This window comes from Pygocentrus nattereri, chromosome 10 (genome assembly GCF_015220715.1).
Source record: "Pygocentrus nattereri isolate fPygNat1 chromosome 10, fPygNat1.pri, whole genome shotgun sequence".
NCBI classification, from domain to species: domain Eukaryota; kingdom Metazoa; phylum Chordata; class Actinopteri; order Characiformes; family Serrasalmidae; genus Pygocentrus; species Pygocentrus nattereri.
Window position 1 is genome coordinate 28,992,431 of NC_051220.1, and position 18,344 is coordinate 29,010,774.

At 38.8% G+C, this 18,344-nt stretch overlaps 1 protein-coding gene across 6 annotated transcripts in view; it reads left to right on the plus strand.

The window, feature by feature from the left end:
• Positions 1-18,344, plus strand: part of sash1b (SAM and SH3 domain containing 1b) — an 89,334-nt gene that overhangs the window by 66,497 nt on the left and 4,493 nt on the right. For 3 of the 6 annotated variants that reach the window (XM_017699915.2, XM_017699917.2, XM_017699919.2), the window contains exons 2-17: positions 2,844-2,972; positions 3,135-3,185; positions 3,293-3,342; positions 6,187-6,227; positions 6,680-6,766; positions 6,850-6,962; positions 7,565-7,666; positions 9,755-9,887; positions 11,121-11,518; positions 12,934-13,008; positions 13,492-13,632; positions 14,951-15,083; positions 15,196-15,365; positions 16,485-16,694; positions 16,849-16,999; positions 17,606-17,734. In XM_017699915.2, the coding sequence (XP_017555404.1) occupies positions 2,844-2,972; positions 3,135-3,185; positions 3,293-3,342; positions 6,187-6,227; positions 6,680-6,766; positions 6,850-6,962; positions 7,565-7,666; positions 9,755-9,887; positions 11,121-11,518; positions 12,934-13,008; positions 13,492-13,632; positions 14,951-15,083; positions 15,196-15,365; positions 16,485-16,694; positions 16,849-16,999; positions 17,606-17,734 (2,113 nt within the window). Of the gene's footprint in view, positions 1-722; positions 1,331-2,268; positions 2,288-2,843; positions 2,973-3,134; positions 3,186-3,292; positions 3,343-6,186; positions 6,228-6,679; positions 6,767-6,849; positions 6,963-7,564; positions 7,667-9,754; positions 9,888-11,120; positions 11,519-12,933; positions 13,009-13,491; positions 13,633-14,950; positions 15,084-15,195; positions 15,366-16,484; positions 16,695-16,848; positions 17,000-17,605; positions 17,735-18,344 lie in introns of those variants that run through there. The other 3 variants (XM_017699918.2, XM_017699920.2, XM_017699916.2) reach the window with 3 other exon arrangements.

An 18,344-nucleotide genomic window follows, 5' to 3' on the forward strand; every position in this document is an offset into this window, starting at 1 on the left:
GCATTCCCCTACCACTGTACATCAGTCTGGATAAGAGAAACTGCTAAATATGTAGACACAGGGGTATTGGAGGGAAGTTACTTAGTTGGAAAGTTTGCTTGCTTGGTGGTTGGTTGGTTGGCTGGTTAGTTTGTTTGTTGTTTAGTTGCTTTGTTACTAACTTTGTTAGTTTTTATATTTAATTGTTTGGTTGGTTGCCAGGTCCATGAGGTGCTTTGCATCTAAAAAAGGACATTAGTGGAATGTTGGGGAATATTAACTTGGTGGTTATTTAGACTAATAATATATTTAATAATATATGTTTATTATATTTATAATATTTGCTGTCATTTTCAAGGCTGCACTTACATTTTTATTTAATTATTTATATTTAGCTCTGTCACTCTGTAATGCTGCAGTCATTAGTGTTAAGTTTCAAGAAAAAATATGTTAATAAGCTAAAGCTTCGAATTCAAGTTTCTTGCTTAAATTTGTTTTACTACATAGCTGAATGGACTCATCTGTTTATTGACTAGTGTCGTTTGTTTTTATATTATGTGGCTATCTTTGTGCATCTTAAGGGTGCAGGCTGTGCTGAATGGAATACTCTGAGAGGGCCATTGATGTGCGCATCATGCTACTACGACTAAAGCCAACTCGGGCTTTCAAATGCCACTTCTTTCACCACTGCTCTGCCTTCTCTGTGGAATATTAATCAAGACCAATAAGCCATTCTGTGTCTGTGAGAGAGCAATAAACCTTGCAGGTGCTATTCCTATCTACTGAGCCACACTTTTTTTGGTTAATCGAATTGGACTGACAAATTTGCTATTTTCATTACAGTCAGTGATGCAGAAAATATGTCTTGGGAGCAGTCTTTGTACTGTAAAGGCTCATCACTGTCGTGTCCTTGATTTACGTCTACTGTGGCTGTAGATCTGTTGGTGCAGAAGTGGAGTTGTTAAGTGAGAATACTGAAATGAAACCATGGCGTGTGTTGGACAGCAGAGGACTGCACAGAGCAACTGTAGTGTTTCCTATGGAAATCCCTTTATGCTCTGCTCATTAAAATGGGTGAGCAGTGTGGCACGATGAGGATCTGCTGCAAACTTTCAGCGATTAACAGCTACTGGCAAACTGTCTTACAGCGAAATGGAGATTCATTGAGACATATTTGAATTCCGTGAGGTTTAGAGCAAACCCAAGAATTCTGCATAATCTGGATTTGACTGATGATTAATTTTTTTTTGACATGGAGAGAGACAGCGCCAATAATGATGAGGTTTTTCATCTGGATGCCAGAGAAGTTGGTAATTTCTCTAGTATGTGGGCGCATTTGATGAGCATATTGGTAAGTTGGAATATATTTGTTTTTGAGGCAGTTTTTTCATGATCACCTGTTTGATTTGATGTCTGTTATTTCATGTTATGTTTGTAAAAAGCTTTTAATGAAGATAACACAGTGAGAAGCCTGTTCAGCTTAGTTTATCTTTGTAGTGGAGTGGATCTTTTCCTGTGAATTACTCTCATGATCTTGATCATCTTGCTTTTACCATAATTATCAACATGAACTTGTTTCAGATTTTAGAACTGCCTAAAGGTGCATTTGTATGGTTTTCATATGATATCGTTTTAATGAGCTTGTAAATTACATCAGTGAATGTTTGTATTCAGAAGTATCATAATCACTGTATCTTCTTCATTTTGCCTAATGACCCTCATCAACCACAGATGGCTTTCTTGACACGCACAGTTGCCTTTTATACAAATGGAGACTTTTTTGAATGCGTAATGGTGGGGCACATATGACTATCTTGTGAATGCTTTTCCTGTATGAAACATATTGGCTGAGTGAGTGCATCCAGGACATCCTAGCGTGTGACCTGAATACTTGTGGTGCATTCTTTAGTTATGAATTATTACCAAACAGTGTACATCATCGAGTACCATTCACTGAAACATCTGGATGTTTGTAATAATTGAGGGGCATTTTGGGGGATGAGTTTGCAAATACTTAGATGATTCATGGTTGTGTTGCCTTTTTGTGACCACAAAACAAGGATCAACTCTCTGTGCCTAAAACAATAGCTGGAAGTCACTCTTCTGTCAGTGAGGGTTGGAGACTTGTGCTGTCTGCTGTAGTTTATCTCGACCTCTGCCTCCTCCCTTCATACTTTTGTTTGAGTTGATTTAGTCGAGGTCTCTCTTGGCTGCAGCTGCGTCATACACAAGCTCTCCTCGTCTCAGTCAAGCTGAGGTCAAGTGGGACTGAAGAGTTGGGTTGTAGAGAGGGGAAATCTGGACTTCAGTGAGAAGAGCTTTACATTCTTTGATGTTTTATGGCTGCATTTATAAGAATAGCTAGTCACTAGCTTGTGAACATGTTGCATCTCAAGTAAATACAGTGCCTGTAACATTTCTTTGCCTCATACGTTCGAAACAGTAACTTTATGGGTAACTTGTTCACTTTATTCTTAATTTTACATCTATTAATGTCTAATATAGCTTTAAGAAAACTGTTATGATTTCCTTTTCAGAATTTATGTTGGTTCATTCATCATGAAATGCACACACAAGGGCATCTGGCAATTTCCAGTGGTGTAAAAATAATAAGCAAACACGGATAAATAGGGATGCACTGGTAGGGGAAAATGTGGCCAAAACAGATATCTTATATGATTCAATAACCTTTCTGCCAGTGTCAATACATAAACATTTGTCAATATTGGGTTATTACTGTGTCCCTATTGAAAACATTTGATTTTCTTTTTCTTCTGACGGTGATGATTTGTCACATTTATTCCCGTTTTTTATATGTACAAATGCTAGTGAATGAATTTTGTATGTGCTCTTGCCTGTTGTAGGATGGCTCTCTGGGAAACATTGAGGACTTGGCCAAGGAGTACTCGGAGTATTACAGCACCTCTTACAGTGACGTGTGTGAGAGGATGGAAGAGCTTCGAAAGCGCAAAGTGGCTCAGGAGGCAGAAACAGTAAGTACCGTACCTTTTATTCTTTTCTGCTTCATCCTGAAGTGATGATTGAGAAACAACTTTAAAATGTTCATCTTGTTCGCAGAGAAGTAATGCATCAACAACACTCACTGGATTCAATGTAATGTATGTCTTGGGATTTTTTTGTCCTTTTTTTCATAGAAGAAGGCTGAATCAACATCCACATCACTTCAGCTGCGCACAGAAATCCAGGTGGGCGTCTGTGAAATCCTGGAGCTTCACATTCCAGATGAACATTGATTTCTCACTTGTTGGACTTAAAGAGTCAGTATTCCTTTTGACTTGTTGGTTCTTTTAAGGAGTCGCTGGGCCTGAGCAGTGCTGTGTCTACTCCTGAGGTTGAGAGAAGGTAGGAAACATTTATATTCACATTGTTTTAAGTGAATATGTGAGTATGTGGATTAATAACTGATGAGGATGTTGTGATGTTTCACTATTCAGATGCATTTCCAGTAGAGGTGACACTGATCCAATAGCAAGTATTTATACTGTGTTGATATCAGCAGAAATACTGGATAAAATATTGTGGGGGGTGGAATGAATCTGATTCAATTTAGTGTCAGTATTTGGCTGATACTCAAGCTTGTAATATCAGTATCGATATCAAAACAGAAGAAGTGGTGTCATGCCTTTCCAATCTTGTAGTCATCTCTTCCTGTGTTGTGTTGTATCCTGTTTGATTCATTTTGTGTTCCTAGAGATGTAGTGTGATGAACCATTGACCTCATTCACATATCATTCTTAAGAAGAATTTTTTCCCTTAAAACACGGTTTTCACTAAGATTCTGACATTTGCCAATGTTTTCTCATTCTGAATTTCTTCTTAAGTAAGAACAGAATCTACACGCACTCAAGAGCACAAAGGCACAAAAAGTTCTGCGGTTTAGGATCATGAATCTGATGTATACTTTTTCATACCTTTCTCAAAAGCAAATTTAACAAAAATGCTTAGGAGGATATTCGTGAATGATTCTCAATGCTAGTATTTTGCTCATTTGTGAAGCCTACCTAGTCATGTGAGCTGAAGGTGATGCCTCATGTGTTTCCTGGTGACCCATTGCTCTTCCTCCTGTCTACTTCCTTCCTACGATTGAATTTGTGGAAGCAAAGGCGGTGATGAGTGTCGAAGTCATTAGAAGCAACGTGTAACATATCATGCATGTATGCAGCTGCTAGGTGACTGACCAAGATCAGAATCGACTGATATTCACTGCTAATGCATAATGACAGTTGGCTGATTTTATTTTAATTTTTGATCCAGGTTATGGTTTTAGGCAGCATGCAGTGGGTAGCGCCGTCACCTCACAGCAATAAGGGGCAGGGTTTGATTCCCCAGTTTCCTCTGGGTGCTCCGGTTTCCTGTGACCAGGCCAACTGGACTAACTAAATTGCCCCTAGGTGTGAGTGTGTGCATGAATGTATATGTCTGTCTACCCTGGGATGGACTGGCAACCCACCCACCAGCCTGCAGTACTGTGCAAAAGTCAGAGACCACCCAGTTAAAACAACTGTTATGTATGTTATCCAAGTAATTGATTTGTCAGCGTCAACAAAAAAGTAGGTAAACATATATTTAACACAAAATTACAAAGAAGCCTTAACAACAAACCTTTTTTTTTTCAATATTTAGTGCATTCATGCTTTTATTACATCTTCCATTCTTTTTGGGTATAATGCGGTGCGAGGAGGCAGACGCATATGCGGAGATAAGCGACTTTTATTAAGGGCAAATCCAGGGTCGTGGTCATAATGGTCCAGGTTTAAATGGCCAATACGGATGTATGGAGAATCAGACGTGATGACAAAAACAGGAAAACTACGACAGGGGCTGGAGGAGCGAACACCAATCAAAACCAACAGCACATACATCAAACAACATCCCAAACAAAGACCAGCACCAACACGGGAAATCACAGGCTAAATACAAGAAGGCTAACGAGGGAAAACAGGACTCAGGTGAAAACACAGGTGGGAAGAATCAGGGGCGGAGTCACAAAACAAAGGGCCGGACAAGGGTATCAAAACAAAAGCACGTGGACTAGACCAAAACACAACATGAACACATGGACAGGACTGGGAGGGGCCAATCGTGACATGGGGAGACTTGCTTTCAGTTTTTCAGGAATACTCAGGAAATGTTTTTCCCCACTTAGAAGTTGGTTACATTTTCTACTTGTAATGATAGAAGTAATCCCAAACACATTCCGTGGAGCTTGATTTTCTCTTCTGTATCAACAATGAAAGCTGTTTATCTGATGGTGAACGTTTTTGATGGTCTACCGGGTCTTGCGTGGTTGTTAGGAGACAAGTTTTCTCTGTATCCTTTAATCGTTTTTTGAACTTTTGGAAGCTCCTTTTTTTACTTATTTCGCTTTGACTTTCCCCTTTTTTATACAAGTGGGTTATCTTGTATCCAATCTTCTGAAAATATCTTAATGGTCATTTGGACTGGAAATTAAATACAAGTGAGGTCTTTGACTTTTTTGTATGCCTGTGTATGTTTCATATCTGTGAATTAATTTAGCCTGAAAAGTGAGAGATTTCAGTGCCACTGTCTTTATCTGTTGCTATAAAAATAGTCCATAAAAATGGTTGGTGCACCACTAGTAACTTCAGTTCTTTACTCCTTACCTCCCTACCAGTGATAGTTTTATATTGAAGTAGAACTTGAAACTCCATCATTGCAGAAACAAGCAGGAGGTTGATGTCAGTACTCTGCATTACATGTAATGAACTCTTACATGGTGACACAGACTGTGTCGCTGCACAGACTGCTATTAACTAACATCAGCAGCAAGTGTCAGCTGAGAGGGAGAGCAAGAGACAGACAGACAGGAATGCACAGGCCACGTGAGCGCTACTGTTGCATCAAAAGCTCAACTGCATGTGAAAAGCCTCCATTGTTAGTGTGAGCTATGGTGAGGTGTGTTTGGCCCAGGAGCCAGCGACCTGCCCCACTTTATCTTCATCAGGGAGATCGGTCACTATAGCACTGGCCTGTAGGCATTATGGACACTGCAAGCTGCTGATTCCTGGAGATATGTAAAGACAATAATACTTTTGTAGGAAATGTTTGAATAGTTCTTGACAAGATGAAGAAGATAATGTGGGAGACCAGGTGAGATAGAGACGTTCAGAGTGTGTTGGCTGCTTTAGTGAGAGCGGAGCTTCATGCTGACTCTTTTGTTTCTAGGCTGTCAATGCATAAGTCGAGCTCGGAAGATGGATCTGGAGGTACGTATGCTGTGTGTCATAATTCAGGTATATTTGTTTGCTTAATATGTTGGTAGCAAAGCCAAGTACTCCCATTATTGGATCCTATTAGCGCTGTATTCACTGATTTATAGCAGCTTTTTTCAACATAATCTTTCTTTTGCATCTGTAGCGTAGTCAATTACCACAGTCAATAATTTCAACAAACACTTAATAAATAAAGAGCAGAGGAAGCAGTGCTGAAGCAGCTGCCCACTAACTTCTATTATTAGCACATTTTGAGTCATCTGATTTTCTGCTCTTTTACAGAGAAGTGCAGGGAAGCACCTTATAATGATTATTCATGGTAATTGACTGTACATCACAAATGTAGGAGATGGATGTTAGGTTGAAAAACACTTGAGTGTGGCTTTACTAGTAGTTGTTGGGTACATCAGTCTGGTATGTTCTCTTGAAACTCTTTTCTGTTGCAGGGAGATGGGACTCTAGAAGAAAAAATAAATCCTTCTGGCAAAATTTTCGCAAGACACAGAAAGGCACTATGCGTCAGACATCGAAAGGTATGCTAGGCATTTTGTTACACAACTGGACACCTATTCCTATCTCCATTTTGTCCTCCTAAATGTATAACCCTTGTGTGCAGGCGAAGACCTGGGCTTTGTTGCCAGTGAGATCACAATGAGTGATGAAGAGCGAATCCAGCTGATGATGATGGTGAAGGAGAAGATGATTACTGTAGAGGAGGCTTTGGCTCGGGTAAGCTGTTGTTCCTGCCTTCTTTGATGGGCAGGGCTTTTTGTGTGTGCACTTTGCACAGTCCTGAGATGGCATGCCATTTATTTATTTACTAAGCCTTATTTCTGCTTTGGTGATAAAGTCCGTTAAGTTTACTCCATCTGAACTGTGTTCGTCCACCAAATGGGCCATCTCCTCTAACCCAAACAAGATTTCCCTAGCAAGGAAACTCCATTAGATTTGGTGATTTTGTCTTTAACCCTTTTAACTGCTGGCCTACATGTTATTCATCTTAACACTTATTTAGTGGCTACTATAAATTATATTTTATGTATAGGACACTATTCTAAATTATTGTAAAATACTACATTATTATCATATTAAACTACCACAAAAATTGTAAATTGTATATTTATGAGAGCGTGGAATTGCAGTGTGGGCCCACATGTAGGACAGAAAAACCTTGGCTCAAAACCTTCAGCACATGCCTGAAAAGGGGTTTTTTGTGTGTGTCCAGGAAATATTTTATCCACAATACTGGACTGCGTGCTATAGGTATGTCAGATGGTGTCTATGATACCTACCTACATCTCTTAACACTCACTGAAATATTCTCTTTCCAGCTGAAAGAGTATGAGACTCAAAGCCGACAGTCATGCAACACAGACACAACAGAGTGGATTGACCCTTCCAGTCCAGCTATGAACGAGTTCTCCAACTGCAACGTGAGTAGCATGGTTTTTTCCTCTTTCCTCCATTGAGTCATCTCACACTTTATTGAGCCCCAGAGTGGACAGGAGTAAATAGCTGCTGTATATTATGAGCCGTGCTACATCCTTGTTTGTTGTAATGAGCTTGTTTATTGGCTGCGACACATCCTCTGGTCTCAGGCATGCTCCCAGCAGGAATGTCACCCACTCTGCCAGGCATTTGTTGATGCCCCTCCCCCTCCATGTCCTGGATGTGAACCACTGTGCTCCCCTCCCCCCCAGTGTGAATCCCATCGGTCCACCCCAGGGCCTTGTCACACACCCCTCCGGGCCTCCAGGCCAAGCTCTATTCATTGCCTTCAATACTTTAACCCCCCATTGTGGTGCTTTGGCCGGTTGAATGCAGGCCTGAGCTGGGTTCTGCAGGCCGCAGCTCTTTTGTGCAGGGATGGTGTGATTAGGGGGCTCAGTTGCAGGGCCCATTCCACCAATTCCACTAGACAGTCTTTCTCTGTTCCTCTTTCATCTTTTTCCTTTAATTATGTGTATTTCTTCCATAATATAAGAAATATGACTCATACATGCTAGGGCAGTCGATCTGCATTATATTCGCTTTTAAGGGTCTAAATATGCATTGATGCATCAACCTAAAGGTGGTGATTCAATGGCAAGGATTTTTAAATGCTTTGTAATGATTATAATGAAGTGTAATAATGTTCGGTGAAGTATGGTTCATGTTTTGGTGGCCAAAACAAAAATTCCTAGGCTATTATCAAATGTATAAAATATAAAAAAGTTGTGAGTTTACAGTGCACTGCATCATTTCCTAAAGAATCATAACTAAGGTCAAGAATCATAACTAAGCTCTTATTATGAATACCATAGCCAGAAAAGGCATTTTTAAGAGTTATTTTGGAATTTTTTTTTTTTTCAATTCTATCCCATGAAACCACATTATCAGACTAGTACAATACAATGACAAAAATTTGTTAGTAAAGTCAAGTGTAAATGCAATCCTTCTTTCTTTATCAGAGTGAGATGTTTTAAGTGGATACATAAAACCCTCTAAATACTTTACAATACACACATGTTGTTCTAGACGAAGTGTGAAGCCACATTTCAGGTAGAGGAAACAGAACCAGACACTCAACCACTAACGCTTTAAGCACAATAGATTTGACCTGTGAACAGAGTTTTAAACAGAGCTACATGTGGTTGACATATCATCCGCACTATTTCCAGCCTGCTACTGTCCCTAATGGAAAAAAAACAAACTGTGGTTAGTACACATATGGTAGGCTCCTGAGGTTAAAATGTGGTATGCTAAATTATTGAGACAGACAATTATCTCTTTGGTTTCAGGCTGCTTGTCTCATTTGGTTTCACCAGTAAGCAGCTATTAAAACACACACTTCTGAGAAACATGTGTTGTGTTAAAACCAGCATGACTCATTGCTGTTTTCTGTTGGGCTCTGCTTTGCATTTGCAGTCTTAATAAGTACAGTATTCTAGTTTGTACAGTACAAAACTGATAGTTTTATTTTTTTTCATATATACTAAATTGAGCAAATACACATGTCTATCTCTGTAGATAATGTAGAAACTAATTCTCACATAGAACAAAAAAAAAACAATTTGACCAAGGACACTCAAATTTGCATACATTTACATGGTATTTTCACTGTTCTCTCATTGTTATACATTTGCTATTATTTCAGTAGTTCTTCTATGCAGATCAGTGTTGCTGAGTTGCAGTGCTGTATGGCCTTACCTGACACCCAGTTCAATTCTTCAGCTAATTTGTTAGCGCTTCATGAGTTACATAAGGGATAGCACGTAGTTCCGTGGTTGCCTGGAACTATATTTAAACACTTCATTGTAAAAAAAGCTGAAAAGTCCCCTTATGTCATAGCTCTTGATGGATTTTTTTTGTCTTATTTTTTTGTTATCCATGATCACACTTCTCCTGGTAAACTCCTGAATGTTGTATTTTTATTCACTGTTGATGTAAAACAGCATTCGTGATTATTTGAAAACATGTCCAAAGGCACAAGCTGTTAAGTCCTATAACACAAGCTGTTCCTTCTCCCTCCTGGCCCACAGTCACGGGAACAGTCAGACGATGAACTGGAGGAGTCGCTGGCCTTTCGCAGACTGCACAAACTGGTCAGCTCAACTCGGCGTGTGAGGAAGAAGCTAATCAAAATAGACGAGAACAAAAAACCTACGACAAAAGGTGAAGAGTCCACATGTTCAAAATTTCAGAGAAATATCTACATCATATATAATATTGGCAGAAAATTATAATAGTAGCATAGCTGTAGGCTGACTGACAATGTCTGGAGAAGGATAGCTGACTGATCTAGTAATTTATTGTAGACCACTGACATGGACCCCATGTTTGAGGTGACTGATTATCATTGTTTATTGTTTGTTGTTTGTTGTTGACATTATAACAAAACCTCCAGTCTTCAAATTAGAAACTTTGGTAATACTTTACTGTAGGGTTCTGTTCATAAGGCTACATAACACCTACATAAGCTCATCATGACAGCTGATATAACCCTACATAAATGTTTATAAAAGCTTATTACAATAGGCATCATCTGAGATAAAGGCTACTTTAGCTAACTTTGATTAGAATTGGCAAGTGTAACCATTACAGTGAATGATGCGTATTGGGAAAAAGTATTTATTACCATTTATATGGGGTTATGCTAGCTGTCATTACAGCTTATGTAGGTGCCATCTAGTCTTAAGAACAGAACTATATAGTAAAGAGTTAATGGAACTTTTTAAGTGATGGAAAGAAGTTTTAAGTTCAAAGTTAGCAAGTTTTATTCCAAGTGGTTTTGGATCATTTCTTTCGGCCTATTAGTTATGAAGTGTTAACACAATGTAAAGGACAGCTAGTGTTTTCAAATAATAATAATTTAAAAAATCAATAACAGAATTTTGAGTTTGAGTGACATTATGTGTTTAGTGTTCTAAAGATATCTGTAATCACAAACAAAAAAAATGTAAATACTTTTTGTAATCTCATTTACACATCAATAGCAGACCAGTTGCTAAATGTAAGCATTTTAAAAGGTTCTTAAAAAAATACAAGAAGAACTCCAAAACCTTTTAATCATGCCAAGAACCATTTGAGCTGTTAAATGGTTTTTGGAGTTTCATCATTCTGTATATTTTTCATTCCAACAAAGCAAAATCACTCATGTTCAGTTGTTAAAGACTGAGACTAACTGATCTAATCAGGTGCACATTTGTTTGGTTGGAATGAAAACCTGCAGCCACAACAATTGCAAATGAGATTGGACGTCACTGGTTTAGTCCATTTGCACTAGTGTAAATTCTAGTAGACAGCAACAAAGCACTTCTATAAAGCACTTATATATTCTGGATAAGAGTATCTGCTAAATGTTGTAAGTAAAATGTAAAGGCGTGAATATTTTGTTTCCTCTTTCAGACTTAGTGGGCTCTGAGGTGTCTCCCACTTGTGAGGATAACACCTCTCTGTACTCCGGGGTGCAGAAGCGAGTTGTCCAGGGTGATGGACTGGCTTCAGTTCTGCAGGAGCAGCTGTCTGTGGATGGAGATTCGGACAGCCTGACAACTTCACCCTCTTCTAGCAGCCTGGACACGTACAGCAGCCACAAGCTCTTCAAAGCATTCAGCAAGTCCAGCAGCAGTCAGGGTTTGGGCCAGACTTCCTCAGGCCCATGTGGAGCTGCTCCGGGGCTTGATGCAGGCAGCGGCTCCTCCTTTTCAGAGGCAGAGGGCTGCTGTGAGGATCAGCCCAGGATGGCCCGCTCTGTGACAGACAGTGAAATGAGACGTGCCCTGAGCCCTTCCAACTACCACGGGGTGAGTGCACTGCACATCGTTATTGTCATCACTTTGAAGCCCCAATTTTCAAATTCTTACACTGTTTAGAAATGCCAGCTGTCCTCTTTATTATGAGAATACTTCATTATAAATGTAAAAAATGTAAATATATTAATATATTAAAATGCATAATGGAAAAGATTTACTGTTTAACTGTTTGCGCTGTCACAAACTCTAATTTGGCAATTATAAGTGACTGTTGCGATTTATAAAATAAGTGCCCTAACTAAATAGTGCCCATTATGAGACAAAAGGGGTGCTTTTGCCTCATTGCATATGCATTCAGAGGAATTTTTCTCTCAAGGCGCAAATAACTGGGAAATGGCTGGTACTAAATACTGATGGTGCACCGATTAATGCCTGTGAAAAGCTCGTGTTATTTGGCACTGGTCATATGTTAATTGTATAGCTGTGCCCATGTTCCTTTGCATGGAGGTTCTTAGTAAATATCTTAATAAATTGGCCACTTCACACTATTGGTAATCAGTAATTAGTGCCTCTTCTTGTAAATCAAAATGCAAGATTTTTTTTTTTTTGGCAAAATTGAAGTAAGAAGCATTACTGAGCCAGGAGAAAAGAAACAAGCTAAAGTATGGTGGGCGTGTGGCTTCAGGTCAGAGTTTTTCAGATCGTGTCATGCATCTTTACATATTACAGGCTCAGAAAGAAGGTCTGGCCTGATTGTTTAGGTCTCACTTGCAAAGTTGACATTATATTGATGAGTGTAATCATAAACATTAAGGTAAAATAAATATTACAAATAACTGATTCACAAATAACCACCATGGAGTTGATGACATGGCAAAAGTAATAGACAAAATGCAAAAATGCTGAATGATGTGTACATTTATAATAAGAGAACAAAATTCCTTGGTATATATTTAGTAATATAGCCTCAGCTGATTTCATGATGATTTCTTATAGTCAATTTTCCTGGCTAATGGAACTTTCATTCTGACCCTCATTTCATTAACATGTCCACTTGAGGACAGAGAGCTGTGTATACACCGCCTTATGTCCTTTTCCCCTTTATCCTGCTGGCATCTTGGTTGTGGCAAAGTGCAGTCGCAGCACATCCTCATGCTGTGCCTAGCTGATCCCAAGTAGAGGTCAGGCCAAGTCAGCTTGGCAGAGAAGGAAAAGGGGAAGGTCAGCAGGAAGAAACCGCCACTGAGCTTTTGTAGCAGAGGCATGCTCTTTATTATTCAGCCCAAATCTGTGCGTCTATTGGGACAGAAGATGCAGCTTTGTTTTTTATGTGGAGAAGGCCTCACAGTCCTTTTACCTCTGTGTTAATGTCCGCAATCAAAGTGCTACCTTAAAAAGAAACTTTGGGATTTCAAGCAGATGTTCATTCATATGTTAATGCTTTGGTAATATAATTTGCTTTGCAGAGGGCCTGTAGCTTTGGAGGATTTGACCTTGTGAACCGGTCTATATACATGAGAGAGAGCAGCTGTGACCCTAATGTAAGTACTAAAGAAAATGTCATCTCAAAATACTTTCAAATGACAAAGTATAGAGGCGCTTTATATGGTGTTTATCCCCTTGAACCTTTATAGTTCAAATCATACGTCAGTTGCATATTCATTTCAATTAATACATACCCATACAGACATTAGCCTGTTGATTTTTATAAGTATTCACTAAACAGTATTGATCCATTGTAGATTTATATGGGAAATTATTTTGATTTTAGTTTGTTTTGATTAGAACCAGGGGTCACAATGTCTACACCAGACAGATTTTCTTACTGTTCAACACAACCAGTGAACTTGCACATCTTCTAAAAATTCCCTTTTAAGAACAACAACTTAATAGAATGCCTGGGGTTAACGTATGAAGTATGTAAATAGTTGGGTTTATTTTGTGATTACAGCTTATCTGCGCCTTTCTCATTAAACTGAAGCTGATGTTATGATCGGTGCACTGTTTTGTGATGCCTTTTGCAGAATGAGAGTGAAGACAGCAGGAAAGAGGCAGCGAGGTCGCCTACCCCGTCCCGCATCTCTCTGGGCAAGAAGGTGAAGTCAGTGAAGGAGACAATGAGGAAACGTATATCCAAAAAGTACAACTCTGCTCTGTCTGAACAGGTACTATTTTTTTTGTATCGTGTCATTCTGCACCACAAACCTGTCTGCTTTATATTCTTAGGAGGTACCGCTTCTCAGTATTGCAAACCACTGTGATATAAAAAAATGGTTGGCTTCGGGTTGTACTACATGATATCAGAGCTCTATGTGCTGTACCTCATGAAATCTAAGGAACTGTTTGTAAGGCATACTTACATTCCTTAGTAATTATGTAACTAGTAATTACTGAATAATGCACAATAATTACCAATAATGTTGTTATGATAAACATTTGAATAATAAGCTTAGATTTTAAAGACTTAATTTTTTAACTTATTAAACATCCTACCTTGCGCTTCACCAGGGATGTCCAATCTTATCCAATAAAGGCCGATGTGGCTGCAGGTTTGCATTCGAACAAAGCAGGAGATCACCTGCTCATCAGTTTAAAAACTGAAACCAGTGCTCCAGCTTGTTTTGAGAGAAAACCTGCAGCCACACCGGTCCTTTATGGATAAGATTGGACACCCCTGCAGTACACAGACAGTGGCACTTGAAGCAGAACAGTTCAGTGTGGTCAGCAACGTTTGTTTAACTGTAAAAGGTTAATTAGCCTATTAGGTACAACTGGGAGCAGATGAACCTAATAAAAAAGCTACTGAGTGTAGGGGGTGGACAGTATGGCAAAAAATACAAAATCATAATACTTGAATACAATTTCATGATGCATGTTATGTATACCAACATTTAATTTTTCTGAGGTTTAAGAAGTTGGAACTAAAAACAATTTCAAAAGCAGTGCTGGATTCATGATTTAGGATTCTCACAATATTTTGATGAAAGTTCATTATGGCTATAATAATGTTGTTGCACAACTTTCTAAGGACAAACAACAAACTGGTAGGCAGGGGGGAGTGGATAGGCAAGGGGACTGCTGTATGCATCTGTGTGTATATATATGTATATATGTATGGCCCCTTTAAGTACTGATGCTGTCGATGCTCTGAAAAGCATATTGTGAGGAACTTTAGCATGATAATAAAGTATCACATTGCCCACTCCTCAAGAGCAGTATTTTATTCAGTCATATTTAAATCGCAGAAAAAATAGCACACAAGGCACATCTTCAAACATACAGCATCATTGGGTTTATGAAATACAGCAAATGCATGAACTCTAGGAATTCATCACTGGGTACTGTATCTCCAACATTTGGCATTTTAGCTCCTTGTCACGCAGTGATCTGTCTATTTACAAGTGTTGAGTGCCCCCTGCTGGCTGTTACAGTGACGTGCTGATATTTGTATTAAACAATGATGTCTCTGTGTGCTCCACTCAGACAAGCCCCAACAGAGAGACAGGCTCCCCCCAGTCCCCACACACACACAACGACACTCTGGAGAAACCCAAACTGAAAGCTGGAGGCTCTGTCGAGAGTCTGAGGAGCTCACTGAGTGGACAGAGTTCAATGAGTAAGTATATTTCCATAAGTGTGTCTGTATGAGAGATCAAATGCCTCCACAATCTCACTATCACATGGCCGAACTCTTTTAAATCTGCATTAAAATGAACATTAATTTATAGGTGGTCAGACAGTGAGCACTACAGACTCCTCAGCCAGTAACAGAGAAAGCGTGAAATCAGAGGACGGTGATGATGACGAGCTGCCATACAGAGGGCCTTTCTGTGGTCGAGCCCTTGTACACACCGACTTTATCCCCAGCCCTTATGACACAGACTCCCTCAAACTCAAGGTAATACATTTGGTGTCTATGAGGAACAAAATATAATAATAAATATAATAAATATAATAATATTTGTTAATGCAATATGTAGTGAAATGTTTTATCGTATGGGCTGCCGTGATTACATAAACTACATAACAAAGCTACTTTTTCTGTGTATGAGTGGGCAGTTTTAAAATCTCATACTGGTCTCTCTTACAGTAAGAAATACTCTCATTTATTTAACTTTAGGAAAAAGTTATGTTTTTTTATTATATGATTAACAATAAGTACAAATTCTTTACAGATAACAGATGTCTGCACATTTTAATGCACAGTTACTGTTCTTTTTGTACTTGCAGAAAGTAACATTGAGAAAAATAAACAATCTTATGTGGCCTGTGCAAACATTTGGAACATTTATTTTTATTTATATATATATTATATATATTATAATGTGTATATATATATATATATATATATATATATATATATATATATATATATATATATTATATGTATATATATATATATATATATATTATAATTATATATATATATATAAAACAACAATAACTTTAATTCATATAGTGCCTTTCATAAAAATATATGGCAATTTTGTGCAAATATATATATATATATATATATTTTTATGAAATATAAAAATTTCATATATTTTTATGAAAGGCACGATAAAGTTATTGTTGTTGGTGGTGGTGGTACTAATACTAATAGCAGTAGTATCATATTTAAGTTTTTTCCCTGTTGAGGATGTGTTAATTTGTGTTAACCCAGGAAAACAGCAAAACATGTCATTTGACTGGGGGTAGTCACTTTTTTCATATGAAAAATAACAGGGAGGAGATTGTAGTTTGTAAATCGGGTGAGAAAACTTGAAATGAAAGTTTATGGGACATTAGAATGAGCTTCATACACATTCCTCCTCCCAAACCTCAGTTATTTCATATTTCCATTCATTTTCAGGCTTCCTGATTTATTCATTTGGCTTTTTGTTAAAAACTGATTATTTAATTAATCATAAAAATAATTATTTGATTATTAATATAATTGATAGTGGCAGCTGAACTGTTGTTCACATGTACTTAACTTTGCACTAAACTCTTCACTAAATATTCACTCTTTTTCCAGAAAGGAGATGTAATAGACATCATCAGTAAGCCACCCATGGGTACATGGATGGGCCTGCTGAATAACAAGGTGGGCACCTTTAAATTCATCTATGTGGATGTATTGAGTGAGGAAGAGGAGAAGCCCAAACGCAGTGTCAGAAAGAGGCGGAAGAGCCGGCCACCAAAACCCACATCTGTGGAAGAGCTTCTGGAGCGCATTAATCTCAAAGTAATGACCTCTATGAGGAGCACACCACTTTCCAATTTTGACCTTACCCATTTATGAAGCACTGTTGTGTATTCACAGAGTAATTGTACATTTCTAGTACAGTACAACTAGTTAGTAGTTGTATCAAATCTTCTTGTACTGTCTGCTGCTTTAGGAGCACTTGCCCACATTCCTGTTTAATGGCTATGAGGATCTGGACACGTTTAAGTTGCTGGAAGAGGAGGACCTGGACGAGTTGAATATTAAAGACCCCCAGCACAGAGCAGTACTGCTGACTGCAGTGGAGCTGCTGCAAGAATATGACAGTGAGTGAGCCTGCACTGAGAGACATACACAGACATTTGGAACACATGTATTAAAGCAGCAGTTTGAACAATTTACAGTTTTCCCTCTTACCGTAACCAAATGTCTAGAGTTTGAATTTGAAATTTTTTTTTTTTTTTTTTTTTTTTTTTTTTAAGTTTTGCACTGGAGCTGTAAAGCTAATATTGAGAGGTCGTTACCAGTATCGGAGGCCATTGGGGCTCTTATAACTTGCAAAAAGTGCCTATAGATTTGTCATCTTTTTCTTAGTTTTTGAAAGTTCCTTAATTTGACTGTATAAACCACAAAATATGTTCATCATGGATAAGTGCAAAACAGATTAAGCATATTTCTATTGGACTTTGGTGATACTACGTTATCTGCTACTACTGTGCAGCTGATTTTAGTTACACAGCATATGCTTGTCCATTTTTATTGTTAACAGATGTCAGTTTGCTCAGTGCTAATTGATGGCATAGCTTCCATTACTACCTTCCATTAGGGGGCGTCCAAGACTAGGACTGGAAACGACGGCCATAGAATATGTCACCATGCTCATTAAGTGATGTCATGCATTATAAATGTGGCTATATTTTGTATACGTGTAGGTAACAGTGAGCCTGAGCGTGGAGGTTCTTCAGGAGGTTCTGAGGAGAAGGTTCTGTCAGAGAGTGGAGCCCCTCCAGATTCCCCCCGTGACTCTGGCTGCTATGAGAGCAGTGAGACATTGGAGAACGGTAATAACAGCCTTCCTCGCCTGTGACTCTCTGCAGCCCTGCTCCACCACTTCTCTGTGGGCTGCCGGGCCCTGCATGCTCCAGAGTCAAGCCAAACAAACTGAACTGTGCGACCAGTGTGTGACGAGATCACTCTGGTGTTTAGCTCTCTGTGCTCATCTCGCCGCCATCTCTGTCCCTTCTATTGCTCGCTCTGTACTCCTCTTCCACGAGGGCCAGACTGTCCCGGACTTTCTCTCATTCCGCTGCTAGCCCTCATCTCTTGTCTACTGTCCATCCTCAGACATGTCAGTCACACCTTCCACCAAATACACAAGGGACCAGTACCTTTTCTCTCTGCAAGAACACACTCTCATCTGCGTTCATCATGACATTGCTCATACTGAGAAGCAAGTGGCAACATTTTTCTGTAGTGGAAGTGGTATCTACTATTTAGTTCTGTCTGTTACTATGGCATTGCATGATGGTTTTGCACTTGCCTAAAAATGTGTTCCACCAAAAGCGTGAAAAGTTGTAGTTTGGGAGAAGTTCAGTGCTTAACCTGCAGTATTCAGTGTTAGAGCTTCAAAATAATTATGCAGATCTTTACGTTTTTGCTTTGATTTAAACT